The sequence below is a fragment of the Solea senegalensis genome, linkage group LG15 (genome assembly GCF_019176455.1).
Source record: "Solea senegalensis isolate Sse05_10M linkage group LG15, IFAPA_SoseM_1, whole genome shotgun sequence".
In the NCBI taxonomy this organism is placed as follows: domain Eukaryota; kingdom Metazoa; phylum Chordata; class Actinopteri; order Pleuronectiformes; family Soleidae; genus Solea; species Solea senegalensis.
This window is the reverse complement of record NC_058035.1, coordinates 215,647-235,095: the sequence shown is the minus strand read 5'-3', so window position 1 is coordinate 235,095 and position 19,449 is coordinate 215,647. Positions and strand designations below refer to the sequence as shown.

The 19,449-nt window shown below is 39.9% G+C and overlaps 1 protein-coding gene across 1 annotated transcript in view; it reads right to left on the bottom strand.

Moving 5' to 3' along the window:
* Positions 1-3,993: 3,993 nt before the first annotated feature.
* The window catches only part of lrpprc (leucine-rich pentatricopeptide repeat containing), a 49,407-nt gene continuing 33,951 nt past the window's right edge, over positions 3,994-19,449 (bottom strand). The window contains exons 29-38 of the mRNA XM_044045548.1: positions 17,500-17,617; positions 17,031-17,157; positions 14,364-14,452; positions 14,082-14,286; positions 12,175-12,302; positions 11,967-12,082; positions 8,442-8,516; positions 7,536-7,620; positions 6,313-6,455; positions 3,994-4,285 (exon numbers count right to left, since the gene is read on the bottom strand). Of these exons, the coding sequence (XP_043901483.1) occupies positions 4,214-4,285; positions 6,313-6,455; positions 7,536-7,620; positions 8,442-8,516; positions 11,967-12,082; positions 12,175-12,302; positions 14,082-14,286; positions 14,364-14,452; positions 17,031-17,157; positions 17,500-17,617 (1,158 nt within the window). The 3' untranslated portion in view covers positions 3,994-4,213. The remainder of the gene's footprint in view (positions 4,286-6,312; positions 6,456-7,535; positions 7,621-8,441; positions 8,517-11,966; positions 12,083-12,174; positions 12,303-14,081; positions 14,287-14,363; positions 14,453-17,030; positions 17,158-17,499; positions 17,618-19,449) is intronic.

Here is a 19,449-nt window from a genome sequence, read left to right as displayed (position 1 = left end):
CACAAAGCAAAAATGATTGAGTTTGAATGATTTCTTTGTTTTTATGGAGCAAAGAAAACAGAAAATGTTGCCATTTAAGAAGCTGTAAAATCAGAAAGCTTGATTTAATTCTTTAAAAAACAATAGTTTGTTGTCAGTTTACACCCGACACGGAAATGTGTCGGGATGCACGATGTTATCGTTATTGGCAGATATTGGCTTTGAAAAGTTTTATGGGATATGTGCGAGGTCTGCCGATATGACTAATGACTGCACTCTGATATAAGGGCTTATTATTATTATAATAACAAAGAAATAATTAAAACTGAGTATTGTTTTGGTTTGTGGATTAAAAAAAGACATTTGAGAATCATCATTTCCTATTTTGAGAAACACTGATCAACATTTTCTGGCCCAAACAAATACTCAATTAATGAAGAAAATAATAACATTAACATTTGCTGGATTCTTTGTCTTTCTGTAACAATCAGAAAACAACATCATTTGTATCTGAAGAGAAATGAAATGAAAGGTGTGTGTGTTCACATGTGGAGCAGTGACGTCACATTAGCATTAGCAGGTGTAATCTGAACACCTGTGATCGGATCCCTCAGGTCGGACGTTAACAGCAGGTGTGAACAGAGCGTCAACAGAACATCTAAGAAATGTGCAGATCATTTTTAAGCAGCAGTTACCACACACCTGTCCCCGCTGCTCCTTGTCCTCCTCCAGCTCCTCCTGGTCCTCCTCCAGCTCCTCCTGGTCCTCCCCCAGCTCCTCCTGGTCCTGGTCCTGGTCCAAACAAAGCTGTAGATCAGTTACAAGGACTTTAAAAATCCTGTAAACGTTTGTAAAATCTCAATATTTAACAGAGGATTCTGATGTATTTAGTGACAGCAATGCCGAAAGCCCCTTTTTACTCTTCACTGTAAAGTCATAGCTTGTTTGTTTTTTTCTTATTGCCCTAAATTCTGATGATAATGACCTCATTCAACCATGCTTGAAAACAGTGCCTTTAACTGCAGCTGTTTGCAGGTGTTCAGTCAGAGGACATGATGACAAAAAGCAGTGTCCACTTTAAAGAGGAAAATACATGAAAACCTTTTTACTGTCAACTACATATTGGTCCATATCAACACGGACACTTATTGAAATTTTGAAATTCTACTAAACCACTGCTCCTCAACAGGTTTTTTTTTTACCTAACCTGCCCCCTACTGGCCAGACTAGATACTCATTCTTAACAGTTTTAATGGTATAGTGACATTTTTGACAGTTTATAATTGGATAGTTTACTAAATAATATACCTTTTTTTTTACAACATACTGTACTAGGACACTTGTTGACAGTATGAAGGCAGTTATATATTTGACACTAAGTCAGTTTTTTGAAAACATGCGTTGAAAACACACACGTTTGCTGTAGAGCAGTGACGTCACATTAGCAGCAGCTAACCTGCTACTGGCCAGACTGGATAGTCATTCTGAACAGTTTTAATGGTCTATTGACATTTTTTGTTGAGGACATTCTTTGACATTTTGGACAGTTCTTTGAGGACATGTTTGATGACATACTATAGTAGGAAAGTTCATATTTGAGTATTCTCATAATATTACAACTGTATTCTTGCTGCGGAGCAGTGACGTCACGTTAGCATTAGCAGGTGTAATCTGAACACCTGTGGTCGGACGTGAACAGCAGGTGTGAACAGAGCGTCAACAGAGAATCTAAGAAACGTGTGTGTCATTTTAAACAGCAGTTACCAGGCGTTTGTCCACATGTTTGTTCCCGCTGCTCCTCGTCCTACCGTTTTCTGTCTCTGCGTAGAAGAAGCTCCGCCTCCGACAAAGGAAGTGGAACATTCCAAATAGATCGACTCAGAGGGGAGGAGTGGAATGTACCAAGTCATGGAAAGTACACAAAGGCTTGTAAATCAGTGTGTCTTTGTGCAGGAGCAGCTCCACCTGTAATTAGTCAACGTTCATGTCCTCGCTGGACAAATAAAAGAAAAATGGTAGCTGAAATTGTTCTTATTTCAAAACATTTTTGCTAAAATAGAGAAAAAAAAACCCCACCTGTAGGAAATGCTGCCACCTGCTGGACTGACACACAAACACACACTGGGCTGCTCTCAGCTGTGTTTTCACTCCAAATAAAGTCTCGAAACTAAAATTCACTGCGTTTCGCTGCTTTTTTCCCTCAAGGACACTGATATGTGTCATCACTCACGTGCAAAAAAACATAAAAATAATAATAATTTAATTTCTTTTTTTATTATTATTAATTAATTGCCCTCGGGGGCCCCTGGTGGTCACTGAAATAAGCGGCTCGCGATCGCAGCTCAGGTCTACTCTTCATGTAATAACTGCGCCACCCTGTGGCTAACCATCAACCAATTTTTGTTTTGTCAGAAATACGGATTATACTTTGGTACCCTGACCAGTACCTGAGCACAGAAACATAAGTTTTATTGAGCTGGCTCACATTTGGGTAAGCAAAGGTGAATTCAGTTTGTTATTTGCCAAATAAATAACAATACAATTTTTAGTTTGAAACATGTTTTTGAAAGATGTATGGCAGGTGGTCTAATACATGTATTAAGCACTAGTGTTTCAATTTGTGGATTATTATGAAAAGCCCTTTTTGCAGTATGGCTCCCTGCTGCTGGGTGGCAGTAGAGCTCTGCAGAAACACTAATATTAAAATAATAACATTTCTTTTCCCTCTTTCCTTCCACGTTGGCAGATATCCATCTGCTGCTCTGTTCCATTTTCAATCTTCATTTTTTTTCCTACAGCTTAATGTTTTTTTTTGTATATGTAGGTCATTAAGCGTAATAATGTGTGTATACCAGTATGGGGAGCACTGGGGGAAAAAGCCTAGTAGAGATTTAGTAAGTCACACTCAGGGAAAAAAAAAAGAGCTTGTACTTGTGTACTAGATTGAAGATTATGTAAGCTGTGTTTTTGCACTGGTGCAAAAACCCCTGTTAAACATTAAACTATTATGTTTGAGTCCAAATTAGAAAAGCATTACAAAATCAAAATTGCTTCACTTTGTTTTTGTCTTTGTAAACATTGCTACCATTTCACCACATTGTTCAGATCAATGAAGCTGTGCAGTTTCATGTCAATTAATATCATTGATAATGTTCTAGTTAATGTACACAGATTCACCACACTACTCCCTCTGCCCTTGTATTCACACGTGTACACGAATACTTTTCTGCTTCTATAGAAAAAGATATATATCAAGTGGTCTTCTCGCGCTCTCTCTCTCTCTAGGTTAACACAAGCTGTTTCTCAAAGAGAGCAGCTGAGGGAAAACAACTCAACTGTATACTTAAAAGCAAAAAAAACAGCATTACTTTTGAATGTGTTTTTGTTGCGTTCATTAACCCACAAGGGAAGACCGTGTTCAGCTCCTTCACTTGCATAATTAACCCAATAACACTGTGTGAAAATAAACACAACAGAAACAGTTCCCACCAGTGCTTTACTACACATTTGCTGATGGTTTAACATGAGAACAGCATTTTACTGTTGAAGCTCAAGGAGCCAAAGACAACCAAGATCCTGAATCCATCACAAGTGTTAATTACAGCACTGAGACCTTTTTTCCCTGAAGAGTGTATGAGTTAGACAGATGTAGCCGAGTATAATGAACAGTATTTCCCTCTCAAAAGAGGTGAGGTCGATGTATCAAGTAGCGCTGAATGAAAATACTCGCCTTAAGTACAAGTACCTTAAAAGAATACTTGAATAAATTGTACTCTCAACAAACCAGGCTGCTGCTGTAAATCAGAGGACTGTATGTGGATGGAAAGCACAAATAAACATGTATAGTATTTCCGTTTCAACTACTGGAGACAAAAAGAGATGAATTTGTTGAGATTAATTTACATATACATATATATTTAACTGGTCAACTATTAGACACTTGTGTTTTACCCACTGTACTGAAAATAGGGTTAACTGAAGCACTGTACATAGACGAAGAACCCAGACACATAATCCAGATTCCTAACTTCATTTATTAGCATAAATACTTCTGTACAATCATCTGTGATCTCACAGCAGACAGAGTTGAACACCCCACAGTTACAGCACATAATCTCAAAAGTTCAGCTCAAACTACCTTTATATAAAAAAAAGAAAAGAAAAAGACAGTGACAAAAAAAATGAACAAACAAACAGTTGGACTGATGTACGAAGGGACGAAGGGTGGCTCTCTTTATTCCTCTGCTGCCGTCTGGGCTTTGGCAGCTCTGTCTTTAAGCTTGTCTGCGTAAAACTTGAAGGACTCCTGCAACGAGAAACAAAGAGAAACAACTCAGCATCAAACAGACTCCAGACAAAACCAGCTTCATCACAGTGAGGCTGGAAGAGAGTGGAGGCCTCCTGGGTCTGTGTAATAGCCTGCACTCTCCAACCAGGTTGTCTCGTTTCATCTTTAAATCCCCATTAATATACACAAATAAGGGATTTGTAGCAAACTCCCCAAATGCACACTTTTGCTCTCTTGCCTCCGTTTGTGGCTAATTAAACTGCGTTTTGATCCAGTGTTGTGTTTGAGTGTTTTCTAAGCAGCAAGGCGTCTGCAGATTACAGCTCATGACAAGGTATGTTTGCTTATTTACGGAGTAATTAATCCAGATAAATGTGCAGCGCTCACTGTCGCATGGGAGGTCGGTGCCTTTAAAAGGATCAGGTGACCCACATTACAAAAGCGTTTTCTCTCCAGATTTGGCTTAATTTGTTGAAATTTTGAAATCCTCGGGAGATTTTAGATTTTCCAACAAAATACAATGACGCCAAAATGAAATTTAAAGAACAGAGGGGGCCTGTGCACTTTAAAGCAAAGAATGAACATTAGTATAAAATAAATCTAGAATCTAACCATGAACACAGCAACTATTTTCTACTGAGGAAATGTCCCAGATGTACGACGGAGTATAAAAAATGAAATCTTTTGAGGACAAAGTCGTCATTTTATGAGAATGTAACTCCATGAAATGCTCCGTGTTTCTCATCTTGACGCAGGTTGCAGCTGATCATCTGAGATGTTGCTCGCTAATAATTACGACTTTATTCTCATAATATTACAACTGTATTCTTGAAAGATTATGACTTTATTCTGGAAAGATTATGACTTTATTCTGGAAAGATTAAAATGTTGGTTCTCATACTCCGTTGTACAGATGAATACTTGTTCTGTGGATTATTCCAGAGGTGGGTTTCTCCTTGAGAACTTCCCAGTACTACGGACTCTTCACCTTTCCCTCTCCTTGCGACTCCTCTGCTCATAAAACCCAGCAATCACTTACTGATCCTGACATTCAGTGAATAATGCAGCGACGTCTCTACCTTTATCCTTCTTCTATCTTTGCACTGCAGGTGAGTGACAGGAAGTAAGAGGAGGCTTTGGTCCACACCCGCCTCGAGGGGACAGCACATCAAAGTGCTGGGGCAGAGGGGGCTCCACATACGAGCGGAGTGTGTCCTTACATGAGTGTGTGTTGTTTTATGAGGGTCTTTGCCAGAAATAAGGCAACTTGCAAAACGTGCGACTGCAGTGACTGCGTCTCATTTACACAATACATGGACTCGAGGTGGCACCCACACGCACCCCAGGTCTGGGAACACTGAATGACTCAACGGCACTAACTATACCAGGGCCAGCACCAGTTAGGAGGGATCTGTGTGTTTGTAGTCGTCTATCGGATCCTGAATTATTGATTTGAAAGTATTGTTTTAAAGATTAGCCATTTCTCTGACTAAGTTATAACAATAGAGGACAGATCGTCACACTACGGACATTTAATGTTCACATTTGGGACATAAATGTAGATACTGTTTCATTCACGGGGTCACAGGGCTTTACCACAGGCTTAGTTCATTGAGAGGAAAAGTACTGGCAAATGATTCAATAACTGTTTTGTCGTGTCCAAGTATTTTATGTCAAACAATTTTTGCATTTGCATATTAGTCAATAATGAAAATGGCAGTGTGAGAATGGGTCTGACAGTTGTGTGGTAGAAGAAGTGCAGCACTGTGTGTGCTCAGGGGGGATTTAAGAAGTTGTTACCAAGTAAAAAGAGATAACAGGCGTAACAGTTGTTGCTATAGTCACAATGAACTTGTGTAAATGAAGAGGATAATTATTTATAGCTACTGACAACATGGGTGAAGTCTGTGTGAGCTTGAATTGAATTGATTATTCCCAAAACAGTACATTTTTTAAGCAAAGATGTGATAAACAATGGACACACATCACATTTGCAACCTATCTCTAAGTGTGTGTGTGCGCGTGTGTGCGTGTTTCCAACTCACAGGGGGCTCAGTGAAGGGCGCCTCCTCTCCTGCGTTGTGGTAAAGTCTCGCCAGTCGCTTGAGGGACAGCTCGTCTACGACGATACCCTCCGCCTGCATCTGCTCATACAGAGCCTTGGCTGATGCCAAGTCCTTATCTAAAACTGTCAGGAGAGAGGGGAAACAAGAAATATACCATCACATCTCTATTTGAATATAATGTTTGATATTTAGGAAAAATGACAGCATGTGTGAGGGAAAGAAAGGATATATCAGAAAAGCAGTTGTGCGGGGATGTTATTTTCTAGACTGCACCACCTGCTTTAGCAGAATAATAAACATTTTAAAATCTGTATCAGTTTCTGTTATTTATCCCTGATAATAGAAATAGATAATAGAAATCTGAACTCCCCTTTTGAAACCTACAACCAGGATGTCAATCACACTGGGGTTTAACTCATTTCCGTTGTCTATTTTCCTCTCAATGGGAACATCATTTACAAAATGGACATTGTGCTCTGTTGACGAAGACCTGACACTAATTAACTTCACAAGAATCTGTTTGCATCAAGTGAGAAGTCGGCTCATTTTTCTGTTCTGTTTTAAGTCTGTGCTTCAGGCCGACCCATCTTAAACGAGATGTTTGATGTAATGGTGCAAACCAGTATGAACGAGTGTGGTTTTTGGGTTTTGGTGTGTGAGACTAAAGTTAAAGGGGAGGTCACTTCAGTCAAGAAGAGAAAAGTACGAGTGAGAGAAACAACCTTTCTGAGAGAGCAGAGAAAAAGAACATGAACAGGGCAAAGAACAGACGTGAACAGAACATCGCTAATTGTGTCCCCGTGGCAGCACTGACCCAATAGCAAGCTAATGCTAATTAAATAGTCATGTCTGCTCATCCCCAGTGTGATGAGGTACAAAAGAGGGGGGAGACGAGAGGGGCATGGGAGAAGAGGAGGTAGAAAACAAATGGACAGAGGGGAGTTAAAAAAGAAAAGAAAAGACAAAGGCAAGAAGAGACGGGAGGAGGATAAAAACATGACCTGAGAAAAAGAAGCACCGAGTGGTGGACAATGTTACCGGCCAGCTAACTCATTAGAAGACATGTGTTCTTCTCTCTGACTTGATGCATTGTTAATGTTCACACTCATTGGCCAGTGACTTGCAGAAAACCTCTCTTTCTGTGTGTGTGTGTGTGTGTGTGTGTGTGTGTGTGTGTGTGTGTGTGTGCGCGTGCGTCTTACCATGACATTTCATTAGGTATGGGTACGACACATCCTTCGTTGTGAAGTCTGGAATCAGGCTAAGCAGGGTCTTAATTTTCCCCACCTGTGGACACAAACAGTATAACACAGTATAGTAACAGTCTTATTAATCGATTACTAAATGAATCGTCCACTATTTTGATAATCTATTATTTGGTTTGAGGGTTTTCTAAAGAATTAACGCCAGTTTCTGTGATTTTCCACCTTCTTTAATGTGGATATTTTCTGGTTTCTTTGCTCCATGTAACAAAGAAATCATTAAAACTGAATCATTTTGTTTTGTGGACAAAACAAGAGGTTTGACAAACACTGACCAACATTTTTCAGCATTTTCTGACATTATGGAAAAAGCCTTTTATATGTTCTTTAGGCAAGGGCGTAGACTTACAGAGACCGACATCTTGCACTGCCATGTTTCTACATGAATTTAGAGTCTGAAGTAGATTCTCATGATTCAAACGAAGAACGACAACATCTTTTACTGGTTTGTGAACGCTAGCCTCCATTTGTTAGATCTTCATTCTCATCATTAGATGTTATTTATTCTTTCACACTGGACCTTTTAAATTCACACTTAATGTAAATAAAGAATTTCTGCTGTAAAATGTGAGCACATTTATCCACAGTACATGTTTAAGAAGAATAACATGTATGTAGTTTAACCACAATAAAAACTATAGTTTACCTCAATTTACACAAAAATGGATCTGATTTATACTTAAGTTAAACGTTTGATGAGGAAAGAGAATGAGAAGTCTCTTCTTTAGCTGAATTTGCTCTGTACAATGTTGCTTGTACTGAATGGAGTCATGGGAAACAAAAAAAACAGGACATAATTCTTGAATATTGCCAATTCAATTTCAAACAAAACCTGTGGGATTTTACCTGTCCAGGATTCTGAGCTTTTCGAGTCAGGTAAGACATCAGCGCGTCCTTCTGTTCAGCCAAGGCGTTGAAACGCTACAGTGAAACAAAATATACGAGTGTGAGGCCTGTGACTTATACCACACCCTCTTTTTTTTTTTTTTTTTTTAAATCAAGAAAACTCTTAAACCTGTACTCTTCACATGAGTAAGATAAAAAAAACACACATTAAATATAGTCACATGTTCACATAAAGACCCATACAACTTCACAAGGGTTAAAGGTTAATTATCGATTTCATTTTCCTTATGGAGTTAAATGTAAGGCGTCACAAAGCGGGATTATCATGTCTTAGTCACACGGACAGCCATATCTGGCACTCAATGGAAAATTAACGGCAGCCTGTGTCCAGGTAGTTATTGCACAATTGTGGCCTGTACACTGACACATGCACGAGACGATGGGAAGTAAAAGAGATGATAGTCAACCAAAGCGGAGAGAGAGAAGAAATTAATCTGAAATTAATTCTCAATTTTCTGGTGAGCATTATTTCCCCCACCAAAGAATTAAATGAAATAGACTTATACTAAATTGTCCTTTAACCAGGGTATAAAAAGACAGTTGAAGCTTTTATTGTCATAAGAATAACTCTAAAATCTCTAAACCTATTTCTTGTTGCTGACTCGCCAACATATAGACACCATTAGGTTCACCCATTCAACTGCCAGTTCCAGATATCTAATCATGTGTGTTTAGGCATGTAGACGAGGTGAAGACTATCTGCTGAGACTGTTCAAACTGAGCATCAAAATGGGGTAGAAAGGTGACTGCAATTTTGAACATTGGACGGTTGTTGATGTCAGACTTGTCTGAGTATTTCAAAAATTGCCCATCTACTGGGATTTTCACCAAAACAAAATCTCAAGGGTTTATAGACAAGGCTCCAAAAAAGAGAAAATATCCAGCTAGCAACAGTAGTCAAAGTGCTAGACTGGTTTGAGAAGACAGGAAGTAACCATCCTGAAGACCATCTCAGAACACATGTCAAACACTGAAGAAGACGAGCTACAGGAGCACACGACCACACTGGCTCCTGTCATTCTATGAGGATCCTGTGTGTCTAATAAAGTGGTCTCTGATAAACTAATATGAAGCAACATATGAGCTTGAGAAAACATTTAACCCTTAATCAAATTCTCTTTTTAGGTCCATTTCTGACACACTGTAAATGACACTGGTTGCCTTTTTAAATGCAGCAGCAGCAGCAGCAGCAACGCTGATAGAAAATAGTGAATGAGTTAAGTCAGTGCACTAGACCTTAACTATACCATATACATCTTGTGTAAAAAAGTTGAATGATATTTCAGTGGTTTATTTATTTAACCAGTGCATGAGTGCATATCATGAGAGGGATGCATTAAAACACTGGTGTGCTTTAAGTACATGTGTGTGTTCTCCTGGCTGAGCAGCAATGAGATCCGATTACTAGCCAGTCGTAAACGTGTTTCACTCGTCCTCCTTGTACAGAATTAAAAGCAAGTGGCCAAAAGGCTTTTAACAGAATGACACACACACACACAGCCTTCTTTTGAAGTCACTAAGTGGCAGAACGGGTTGAGCACAATCAAGCAATTAACCATCACTCGGCCACTTCACTCAACTTTGTTCCATGCTCTCACTCACGCTCCTCGTTTTTTTTCCCTCTCTCACTACTCCAACCACTCCCAGAGGTGACGCAACAACCAGCGGGTTCTTCTCTCTTCTTTGCCCCTCATACACACACCCACACTGCCTAAAAGCTGTGGTTGCCCAGGGAATGCTTCTCTTCTTGTTCCTGAATGACTCCTCACAACTCACACATGCACAAAAGCAGTGTGGACGAGTGTGGACGCTTGCCTCGCTGCTTCTCTCCATCGCCGCTTCTCTTAATGACTAAATTCATCCCTCTCGTTCTCCGCTTGCTCCCCACCGACCAGCCTACATCTCTCCTGATAGCCTCCTCACATTATAGTCTGCTCGCCTACTTAAAAGCTTTTCAGAATGTTTGTCCTGGCTTCACTTTAATGATGAGTTGGAGGAGTCAAGACACTTCCCTCATGTGACCCTGAGGAGCACAGCGGGGCATGATGAGGGACAGACAGGAGCACAGCAGAGGAGTCTAAGGCTACAAAGTTATTAAACAAACTACAAGAGTTTGTGAGACATAGTTTTTCTTCCTGACAGTGGAGCTAAACGCATTCTTCAATTCAAGTTAAAATTAGACAGCTACCAACAGTCAGACACCACTACCCAGAGTTCAAGTTCAGGGGGTGTTTAAAAAGTTATCTTAGTGTAACTTTTTGTTCAAAACCTCCAACGATTCAGCCGTGTTCAATTTCAAACAAAGAAAAGCAGAAAATCGGCACATTGGAGAAAGTGATAAAATGAATAACACTGAAAAACAATGAACGATCAATGCAGACAACCAGGAATCATCTTTGTGCTTCTCTCCATCTCTACTTGGTCGATTAAAATTAAAACAGAATCTTACTGTAGCTTCAAAAAGGATGTGACCCAGAGTTTGTGTTTAAATAGCGATGAAGCCGAAAGTAGTAAGTAACGCATCTGTTCATTAACATGCAAGCTTGTCAGGCGCTTGCATATTAATGAACAGTCTTGTTTTATAGTATATTATATTAATATTAATGATTACTGTAAATGTGCTGCTTTAGTTGTATTACCATTGCAGTAGCTGCTAAGGTTTTGTTGATTCTAGTTCTTTATCAAAGTAAAATTTAAAGTATTAAGTATTACTTAAATGTAGAAGATTTAAGATACTTTCATTTCAATGTTTATGAATGTGTGAACACAAAATGAGCTGCAAAGCAGGCTCCTGTAGTTCACATATTGGACAACGTCACACATGCAACCTGAGTGACAGAGGGATTATCACTCGGCAAGTGAGAGGGGAATAATCACTGTCAGAGAGGAGGAAGGAACAGATGGAGAACTACTACGTCTTCTGGCTTTCCGAGAAAATGTCTACATCTCTTTAGCTGCCTAGTCCTCGGCGTCCTCCCAAAACGTCTCTCACCCATTCAGCCTCTACATATTCATGTCCCCAGAGTCAATGCAAAGTCATTGAACTACAGTGCATGAACTGTGTTAACCAAGTGAAGCAGCAGACACCAGTTTCAGAACATCAGACTTCGTGGTGGTTTGTGGACAAGGATTTCCTCACATAAACGTGGAGGATGAATACCTCAACAGTTGTGGCATCTGGGACATCTTTAGGGTCTGACATCAGCCCTTGTTTGTTTTGACTGCAATAACAAAATCTTGCCAAGTGCAAGTCATTCAAAAGGAGATTTAAAATGTATTTACAGTGGTCGAAAAAGAGCCGAAAATCTTATTTCCACACACGCACAATATGTAGATCATTAGACATTAGGACATACTTAGAATAATCTATATAGAGATGAAGGTATGGACAAATAGGAGCCATGTGTGTGAAATACACAGCTAACTCATTGGGACATGCACAAACCTTCACACACTTGTACTCACAGCCAGCATGAACTTAGCGTCCTCAACTTTGTCATTTTCCAGCAGCTGGAGGAAAAGGTCTGTAGCTGGTCCGTAGCAGGCAAAGTGATTGGCTAGCCGCTCTGCCATAGCACTCACTATAATAAAACATGCACATATGGTCAATGCCTTTTTGTTCTTCTTTTGCCGTGTCATATTGTGACGTACACATGTGCATGGTGTCACTTACACTTGTCTAAGGCTGTGTCATTGCCATCTTGCATCAACTTCCTGAAGACGTAGGACATACTCTGTCTCACGGAATCTGGATTGGTGAAGACAGACTCCAGCAAATCTGTAGCCAAGTCCAAGTCATTGCTAGCATGTTTCAATGGGTGGTGAGAATTGATGAGAGAGAGGGAAACAAATGGGTAGTTAATGTTTGATCCAAACTACACTCAAAAACATGTACATATTTTTTCATCAGCAGATTAACAGGAAATGTAAAAAACAAACTTGTACTTGAACAAGATGGTCTCTGAGGGAAAGAGTAATCGTCAAACAGCTAAACCATGGTTCAACTTGTTAAGTGTGATCCGACACTCACTCACACACCAACTGTGAAATGCTTTTATGCTGAGGCTGCAACAAGCAAACAAAGCCTGCATACCAAAGCACTACAAATCTGAAACAACTCAATCTGGCAACTCAACCTCACCAGTAACACTTTACGCTCCCTGCTCCCTCCCCACCGTCACCACTCATAATGAATATTTAACTCGCAGGGTGTGTGAGCGTCTCTGTATGTATATGTGTGAGTGTCCAGAGGTGGGAGAACATATCTGCGCTGATTGTTGCGACTGGGACCGTCTGAATAATTCAGCAGGGGGCCCCTCTAAATGTGGCGCTACTCTTTCCGGACCTGCTCGCTTTTCCGCTCTTGCTCTTAACCAGTCAGCTTGACTCAGATACAGTGGGGACGCACGTGTCAGAGCCGCTCAGAGCGTAGCTCCCGCAGGTCAGGGTTCAAGCTGACAGGCCTGTGCTGCAATGGCCAATCGGGCGTGAGACTGTCCTGCGTTTCTTTACTTCCTGCTGTCCCTATAAGTTGGCAAGGGGATGTTACCGCTCGAGCAGGGGATGCTACTTATAATGCAGCTAATGTGGCAAGAAGAGCAATGAAAGTTTGATGCACATTGTGTTTAAGATTTTGCTCTCTGTTGTTTAAGGAGCAGTGGAGCTGCAGCAGAAGACGAGTGATTTCATGACATTAAAAGGAAGCCATGAATAATCCTAGTACATCTATTAATACTTGACGCCCCACTCGCCCTGTAGGCTTTTAGTGTGTGTTGACCAGCATTTTATCACACTCTGCTGCAGGCGCTGCATTTAACTCCTTATCTCTGTGCACAAAAACACTTTCACATAAACACAGCACTACATTTTTGATTAGACAATAAAATGTGCCATAGATAATAATTAAAATGATTTGCTTAAAACTACAGTGCATCACTTTTAAAACAATTAGATTCAAACCACTGTCAAATGAGTTCTAGAGCTGCAACGTCGATTATTTTCTAAATTAATCTATTATTTGCTTGGTCAATAAAATGTCATGTCATACTTGGTGTTTCCCAAAACTCGAAATGATGATGTTCTCAGATGTCTTATTTTGTCCACAAACTTATTTCAGTTTTAATCATTTATTTTTCAAAAGGAGCAACCAGAAAATCAAAATCAGAAAGCTAAAAATCCTCTCTTATCAGCAGGCTACATTCCTGCGCTGCACACAGGAAGTGATTCATTTTATTTCAAGAAAGACGGAGGCGACAACAATTGTGTTAGCAAACATGATGGAGTATGACTGAAAACATAAATAAGCGCGCACAAGAAGTTTCTGAAGTGAATTCTATTGCTCAAAAAACATGGTCGTTCTAACCCACCCCTGTGCTGCTGGTGTATATACAAAAACGCTCCCTCAGTTAGGTCTGGTAGTGTTGCTTGACGCGGCTAGAAAAAACATTGTTTCTTTTCACAGACCGAGTGCTGGCACACCACATTGATTCTCATTACTGTTCAGTCTGTGTTTGTTCCAACTTCTTATAGCATAATATAGTACAATGACCATTGGAAATTTCGACAATGAAGAAATCTTACTTCTTGATGTGTGCCAAAGCCTTGTTGTTGACAAAAAGCATTCTTGAAAGGTTGAGGTTTGAGCCGAGGTCCTTCAGTGCTGACTCCACTTCGTTGATACCCTCCAGGTCACCATGGCTACCTAGTGCCTGAGTCAGTCTGACGATGGCAAGCTGTGTGGGCACTTGACCCATCTGCACCACAGACTTCAGTTTCTCAAGAGCATCTGTGAAAGGAGTGTTAAGTTAACATGTGTATGTAAAGTTGTTTACAGTAAGTTTACTGCTGATGTCTGTTTCTTACCTTTGGCCTGGCCTTTCTTGCAGTATGTGATGATAAACAAACTGTTGGCAATAGTATTCAGCTGGAAGTCTGGCACATGAGACACAGCACTGGGAGAAAACATTTTCTTGGTTTAATACATGCTATTAGAGTCTATCGGTTAAAAAAAATAACATTTGTTTGATCCGTTTTCTGTCTTAAGTCAAAGTTTGTAATGTACAAGCAGATGATAAAGATTTAGCCCTGATTATGCCGTTCTATGTATAAAAAGGTAGTTGCTCATTTAATACATTTGGCCATGGGTGGGTAATGTTTCAAATGAATGAGCATAATTGCCATGACATTTGTCAGGTATTCAATCCACTGAATTGAGTCACTTTAGTTGAATATTGTTTGGACTGAGTTTGGAATAATAAAAACAAAGAGACAAACAATACAGAAGATTATATAGCAGCTCACTTAATCTTCTGCATTCTGTTTTTATTCTTGTATAGATTATAGAAATCTATAGAAATGATATACTAAAAATCGTACACAGCTGCCAACTGCCACGTGTCATGTAATCTCCTAACATATCAGAAGGGTCATTACTATGAATAAAGAGAAAAACATTTTTTATTTTATACGATGATAATATATTGTATGATGTGCACCCTGTAACTTCTTAACAGGAAGGTTTATACAAAGAGTCTTTTTACGTTAACGCTGATACTGAACCAGTAAAAGCAAATCTTTATAATCTGTGATGCCTGAGTTAATATTTTTCTACATTCTACAGGCATCAGGCAGTAGACTCCATAAAGGCTTGACGGATCAAAATATGAGCTGAAAGACAGAAGACGGACAAGAAAATGAAAACAAATGTGACTGACAGCAAATCTGTGCCTCTTGTAAAGCACCAGCTGTGACTCTGAAAATAATACAGACATCAAACAGTTGATTGATGTCATCGTACATGTTGTTGTGCTGTCCTGTTGAGCTCCGTCACATGTGTGTCTGTGTGTGGTATTATGTGGGAGGGTGAGACCTCCGGGACTTGCTCCAGCACCTCGTCATTCCTCCCTCCCGATTTCCCCTCCCTGACTCCGTCTGCTCGTCCCTTTCAGCCTCCTCCTTTTCATTTCTTTGCCACTAAAACCTCAATCAAGCTTGGCTACCGTCTTTTTTATTTATTATTATAGCCCTGCAACCAGATTAATCCGTCCGCTCAATTGAGCATCAGGCCTGCAATCCTTATCACCACGGTGACACCAGGCCAAGCAGCATCCAGCAGCCACTGTGACAGGGTCACGGTGGAGATTGGAATTGGTAACACGGTCGCCGACAGATTGCCGTAGAGACTGAGAGGTGGGGGAGTGGGGTCAGAATTATTCTTATCGGGTGAGAGAAAATCTCTAGAGGCTGTCTCTCATTCTCATTGTGTGTGTGTGTGTGTGTGTCTCTCTCTCTCTCTCTCTCTCATCCACCTTTCCTCAACACACACACACACACACACACACACACACACACACAGTCTCTTTTCCTTTCTCCTTTTAAAGGTATTCTGCTTTAGCCAAGGAATCCATCATCCACCTCTTCCTCTCTCTCATCATCATCTCTCTCTCTCTCTCAATCACTTAATCTCACCGTAAGCACCCCGCTGCTCAATTCTGTACAGATTACCCAAAAACAAACACACACACGCATTGAGAATTAATGCCTATAGCGTCTTCATTAAACTCTTACATGATTAAATCTAGTCCATCTCCCCTCGTTCACTCCTCCTTTACCATTTAGCTCTTTTTATCTCCTTCTATTACTTCCCATTTCCAGCTTTCGATGACTTTCCTCTCAGCTTCTTTCACCTTTCATTTGGAGAGCAGATAAACTTGGCCTTTATCCAGTCAGGGGTGTCATAAACCAAATCAAACAGAGACTGGAGATGGGTTATCCCTTGTATTGCCTCGCACTTATTGAAACGTGGGTTTAAAGTTGACATTATTTCTCCTAACATAAGAGAGTGAACCACGAGTGCAATGTTTGTTTTTACATCTTTTATGTAAAATTATGAACCGCTTTTTGGTTTATCATATACCCTTTGGCACTGTGTTTTTTTCTATGCAGAAAGAAAGGAGGAGATTACCAAGAGAGACAAAGAGAGCACAAAAGATCAGCAGTTGACTTAAGCCAGATCTTTAATACCACTGCCCGTCTGTCTATTTGTCTGCAGGCTCATAACCCGATATGTCCCCGTAACAAAACACTGACAAATTACTAATTGGAGAAAGTTTTTTTTTTTTTTACAGTCAGCCACTTCCCAGAAATCCTAAATGAATCTGTACATATTTGTGTGTGTGTGTGAGAGAGTCCTACAGCTTAGTAAGAGCCACTGTTCATAGCAGGGCTGAGTGTGTTAGTACACAGTTTATAATCCTCAAGTCTAGTGAGGAGATATGTTTTTTTGTTAGCCTGAGGTGACCTGACGCCACACACCAAGCTGACAGAGCATTGACTACAACACATACTTGCCCTAAAGCAAAATATATCATAATGTACACGTTCAATCACAATTTTGATTAACTATAAAATTAAAATACAAAAACAAAAAAAAAAAAAAAAGATAAGAATTTATTTTTAAAACTCTTTTTTTGAGATATTTTACCAAAATATGTCTTATCCAATGGCAAAACAAGTTGGTAAGGCACTTACATGTCTTTGACCTTCATGGCATCCGTTATGTTTCCGACAGACAAAAAAGCACGGATCAGGAGGTCATAATGGCTGGGGCCTACTGTTACACCTGCTTCATTAGCTTTCTGAAGCACTGCATAAGCTTCTGCAGAGAGGAAAATGACAGGAGCAGGAGAAAATACAGTAAGCAAAGGGCAGCAGAATCAGATCAGATCACAATGTTAATAACTTGGTTTCAGTCCAATAACATTTAGATGAGGTATGGTGTCTCTAAAAATGTTGCCTTCCAAGATGATTGGCTAAACGTCACATGCCAAGGTTAATTGGAATATAACTCTGCCTTCTCATCAAGTTTTCTTTAATTGTTATCTGGTCTAACTAAAGTCTGTCTTTTTGATTAGGCCAAGACTTTTTTTCAGGATTCAGCAGCTTCTAATGTCAGCTCTATGTTATGTGAAATAATGTTACAGAGCCTCCTGCTGCTTACCTCTGACATTGCCTTTCTTACAGAGGGCCCACAGACGCGTCCGATATTCATTTTCGGTTGTGGCGGGGGTCGTGGCTTCCGTGGCCTGCTGTATGGTGGCAGGTTGTTCGTACCAAGTCTGTAAATGACATGCACGCACCAGGAAACCGTGAGAAAACAATGTGTGATGTCTATCTAACATTCAAGTCTGTACATGTGGAACCATGTGCTGACAGTGAGCTGGTGCGTGTACTGTAAGACAGTGTAAATAATGCTGGGCAGGCAGAGTGGAGTCCTATAATGCTCGATCACCCGTGTTCCAATGAGGGGAAGGGGGGTTAAGCTGTACCAGCTAGGGGCAAATTAGGTCTGAAGAAAAGAAAAGTATGTGTGTGTTAAGAGAGTATGTGTGTCGAAGCGGGGGTGTCAACTCAAGTGCCCCTAGGGTCACCAAGTTCATCGCTCCAGGCAACAGCAATCACTTCCCGTCTCATCATGCTTCAGGCCATTGGAGCACACTTACATACATAAACCAAACATAACATAATACAGAAACAAAGAGAAACAGTAAAAGTAAAATCACTGTTCTATATTTGTTTTCATATTTTTATACGCTGTATATTCTGACGGTGCTCACCTAATTTTGTCTTTTTAACAGATTTTGAATCATCACTTATGACAACTTTTCCAGGATGGTTTTTCATTTTGTCTTCAAACTTGGTCAGTGTACTGTTAAATTCCTATTTGCAGAAGTGCACTAGGTGTGTGAATGTGAAATTCATCATTTCCTTGTGCTTTTCCTAGTATGAAGGGAACTGTGAGCATGTACTCGCATGTGAAAATGGGAAGCAGCTCTCTGCAGACACCAAACATAAAAAGTGTGACCCAGCCATAAGACGTTCATCATCAAAATTTGCTTTTGAAGAATATCTTAAAAGGTGTGTCCACGGCATTGGCATCACATTAGGATGTTTTGTCAAGATTTGTCAATTCTTGGTTACAATATCTAATCTGCACCAAATATCATGTGTGAGAAGAGTACAGGTCTTCTTCAAACCACTGACTGGCAACAGGAGATGACGTTTTACACTACTTACCCCAAACCCCAAGTGAAGACACCTACATTTTAAGATAGTGATATATTTCTAGCACCAAAGTGCCCTATCGAGGATACAGGATGAGCTATGACATAAGCATTAATTCAGTCCAGTGCAGCCCAAATCACCAACTCTATACAACTAAGCAGCCATATGTTGGCATTTAGCTGCTGGCTAAATTAGTCTGGAATTACAGAATTACGGACAGATCAAGCTGTAATTCCTTTCACCAGCCAGCCGGTCTGATTGACCACACTTCAGATCAGAGCTTCAATCCTGTTTCTTTTGTACATAATGAACAGAGGCTTAAAGTTCAGCAGGAAAGAGGAGGTTAGGTCCTATGATCATTTTGCAATTAGGTTTAACTATTCAAAAAGAAAGAGCTTATTATTGAGACAACTTCTTCACTCTTAGAAACATTACAAACTAGACTTCCATTATCAATTTATAGATTGACAACATTGAATATATTTATTTGTCTCAACATTATTTTCTAAGCATTTTACTTCTGTAAGTTACTGTGAACATTAAAGTGTAAATAATCCTTGACAGAATTTGTGAAATGTTGCAAAATATGACCAATCTTGCTTCTCTACTCTTTTCTGGGAACATTTAAAATGCAGAAATGTACAGAACTTAACTGTGTGTGTCAACCTTCAACATTGACAGTGCTACATCATTCCAGAGGCTGCATATTACTTAAAAGATTAACTGATCATCAGAACTTATCATTTCAGTTCATAACCAATGGTGCCCCCCACCCTATTATAATCTAAATTGAATGACAAATGTATGCAGAGGCACTGCAGTAATGTGTGTTTAGCCATCAGTGCCGCATGGCTGGATGTTTTGTTTGACCTCAGGCATTTTCAGA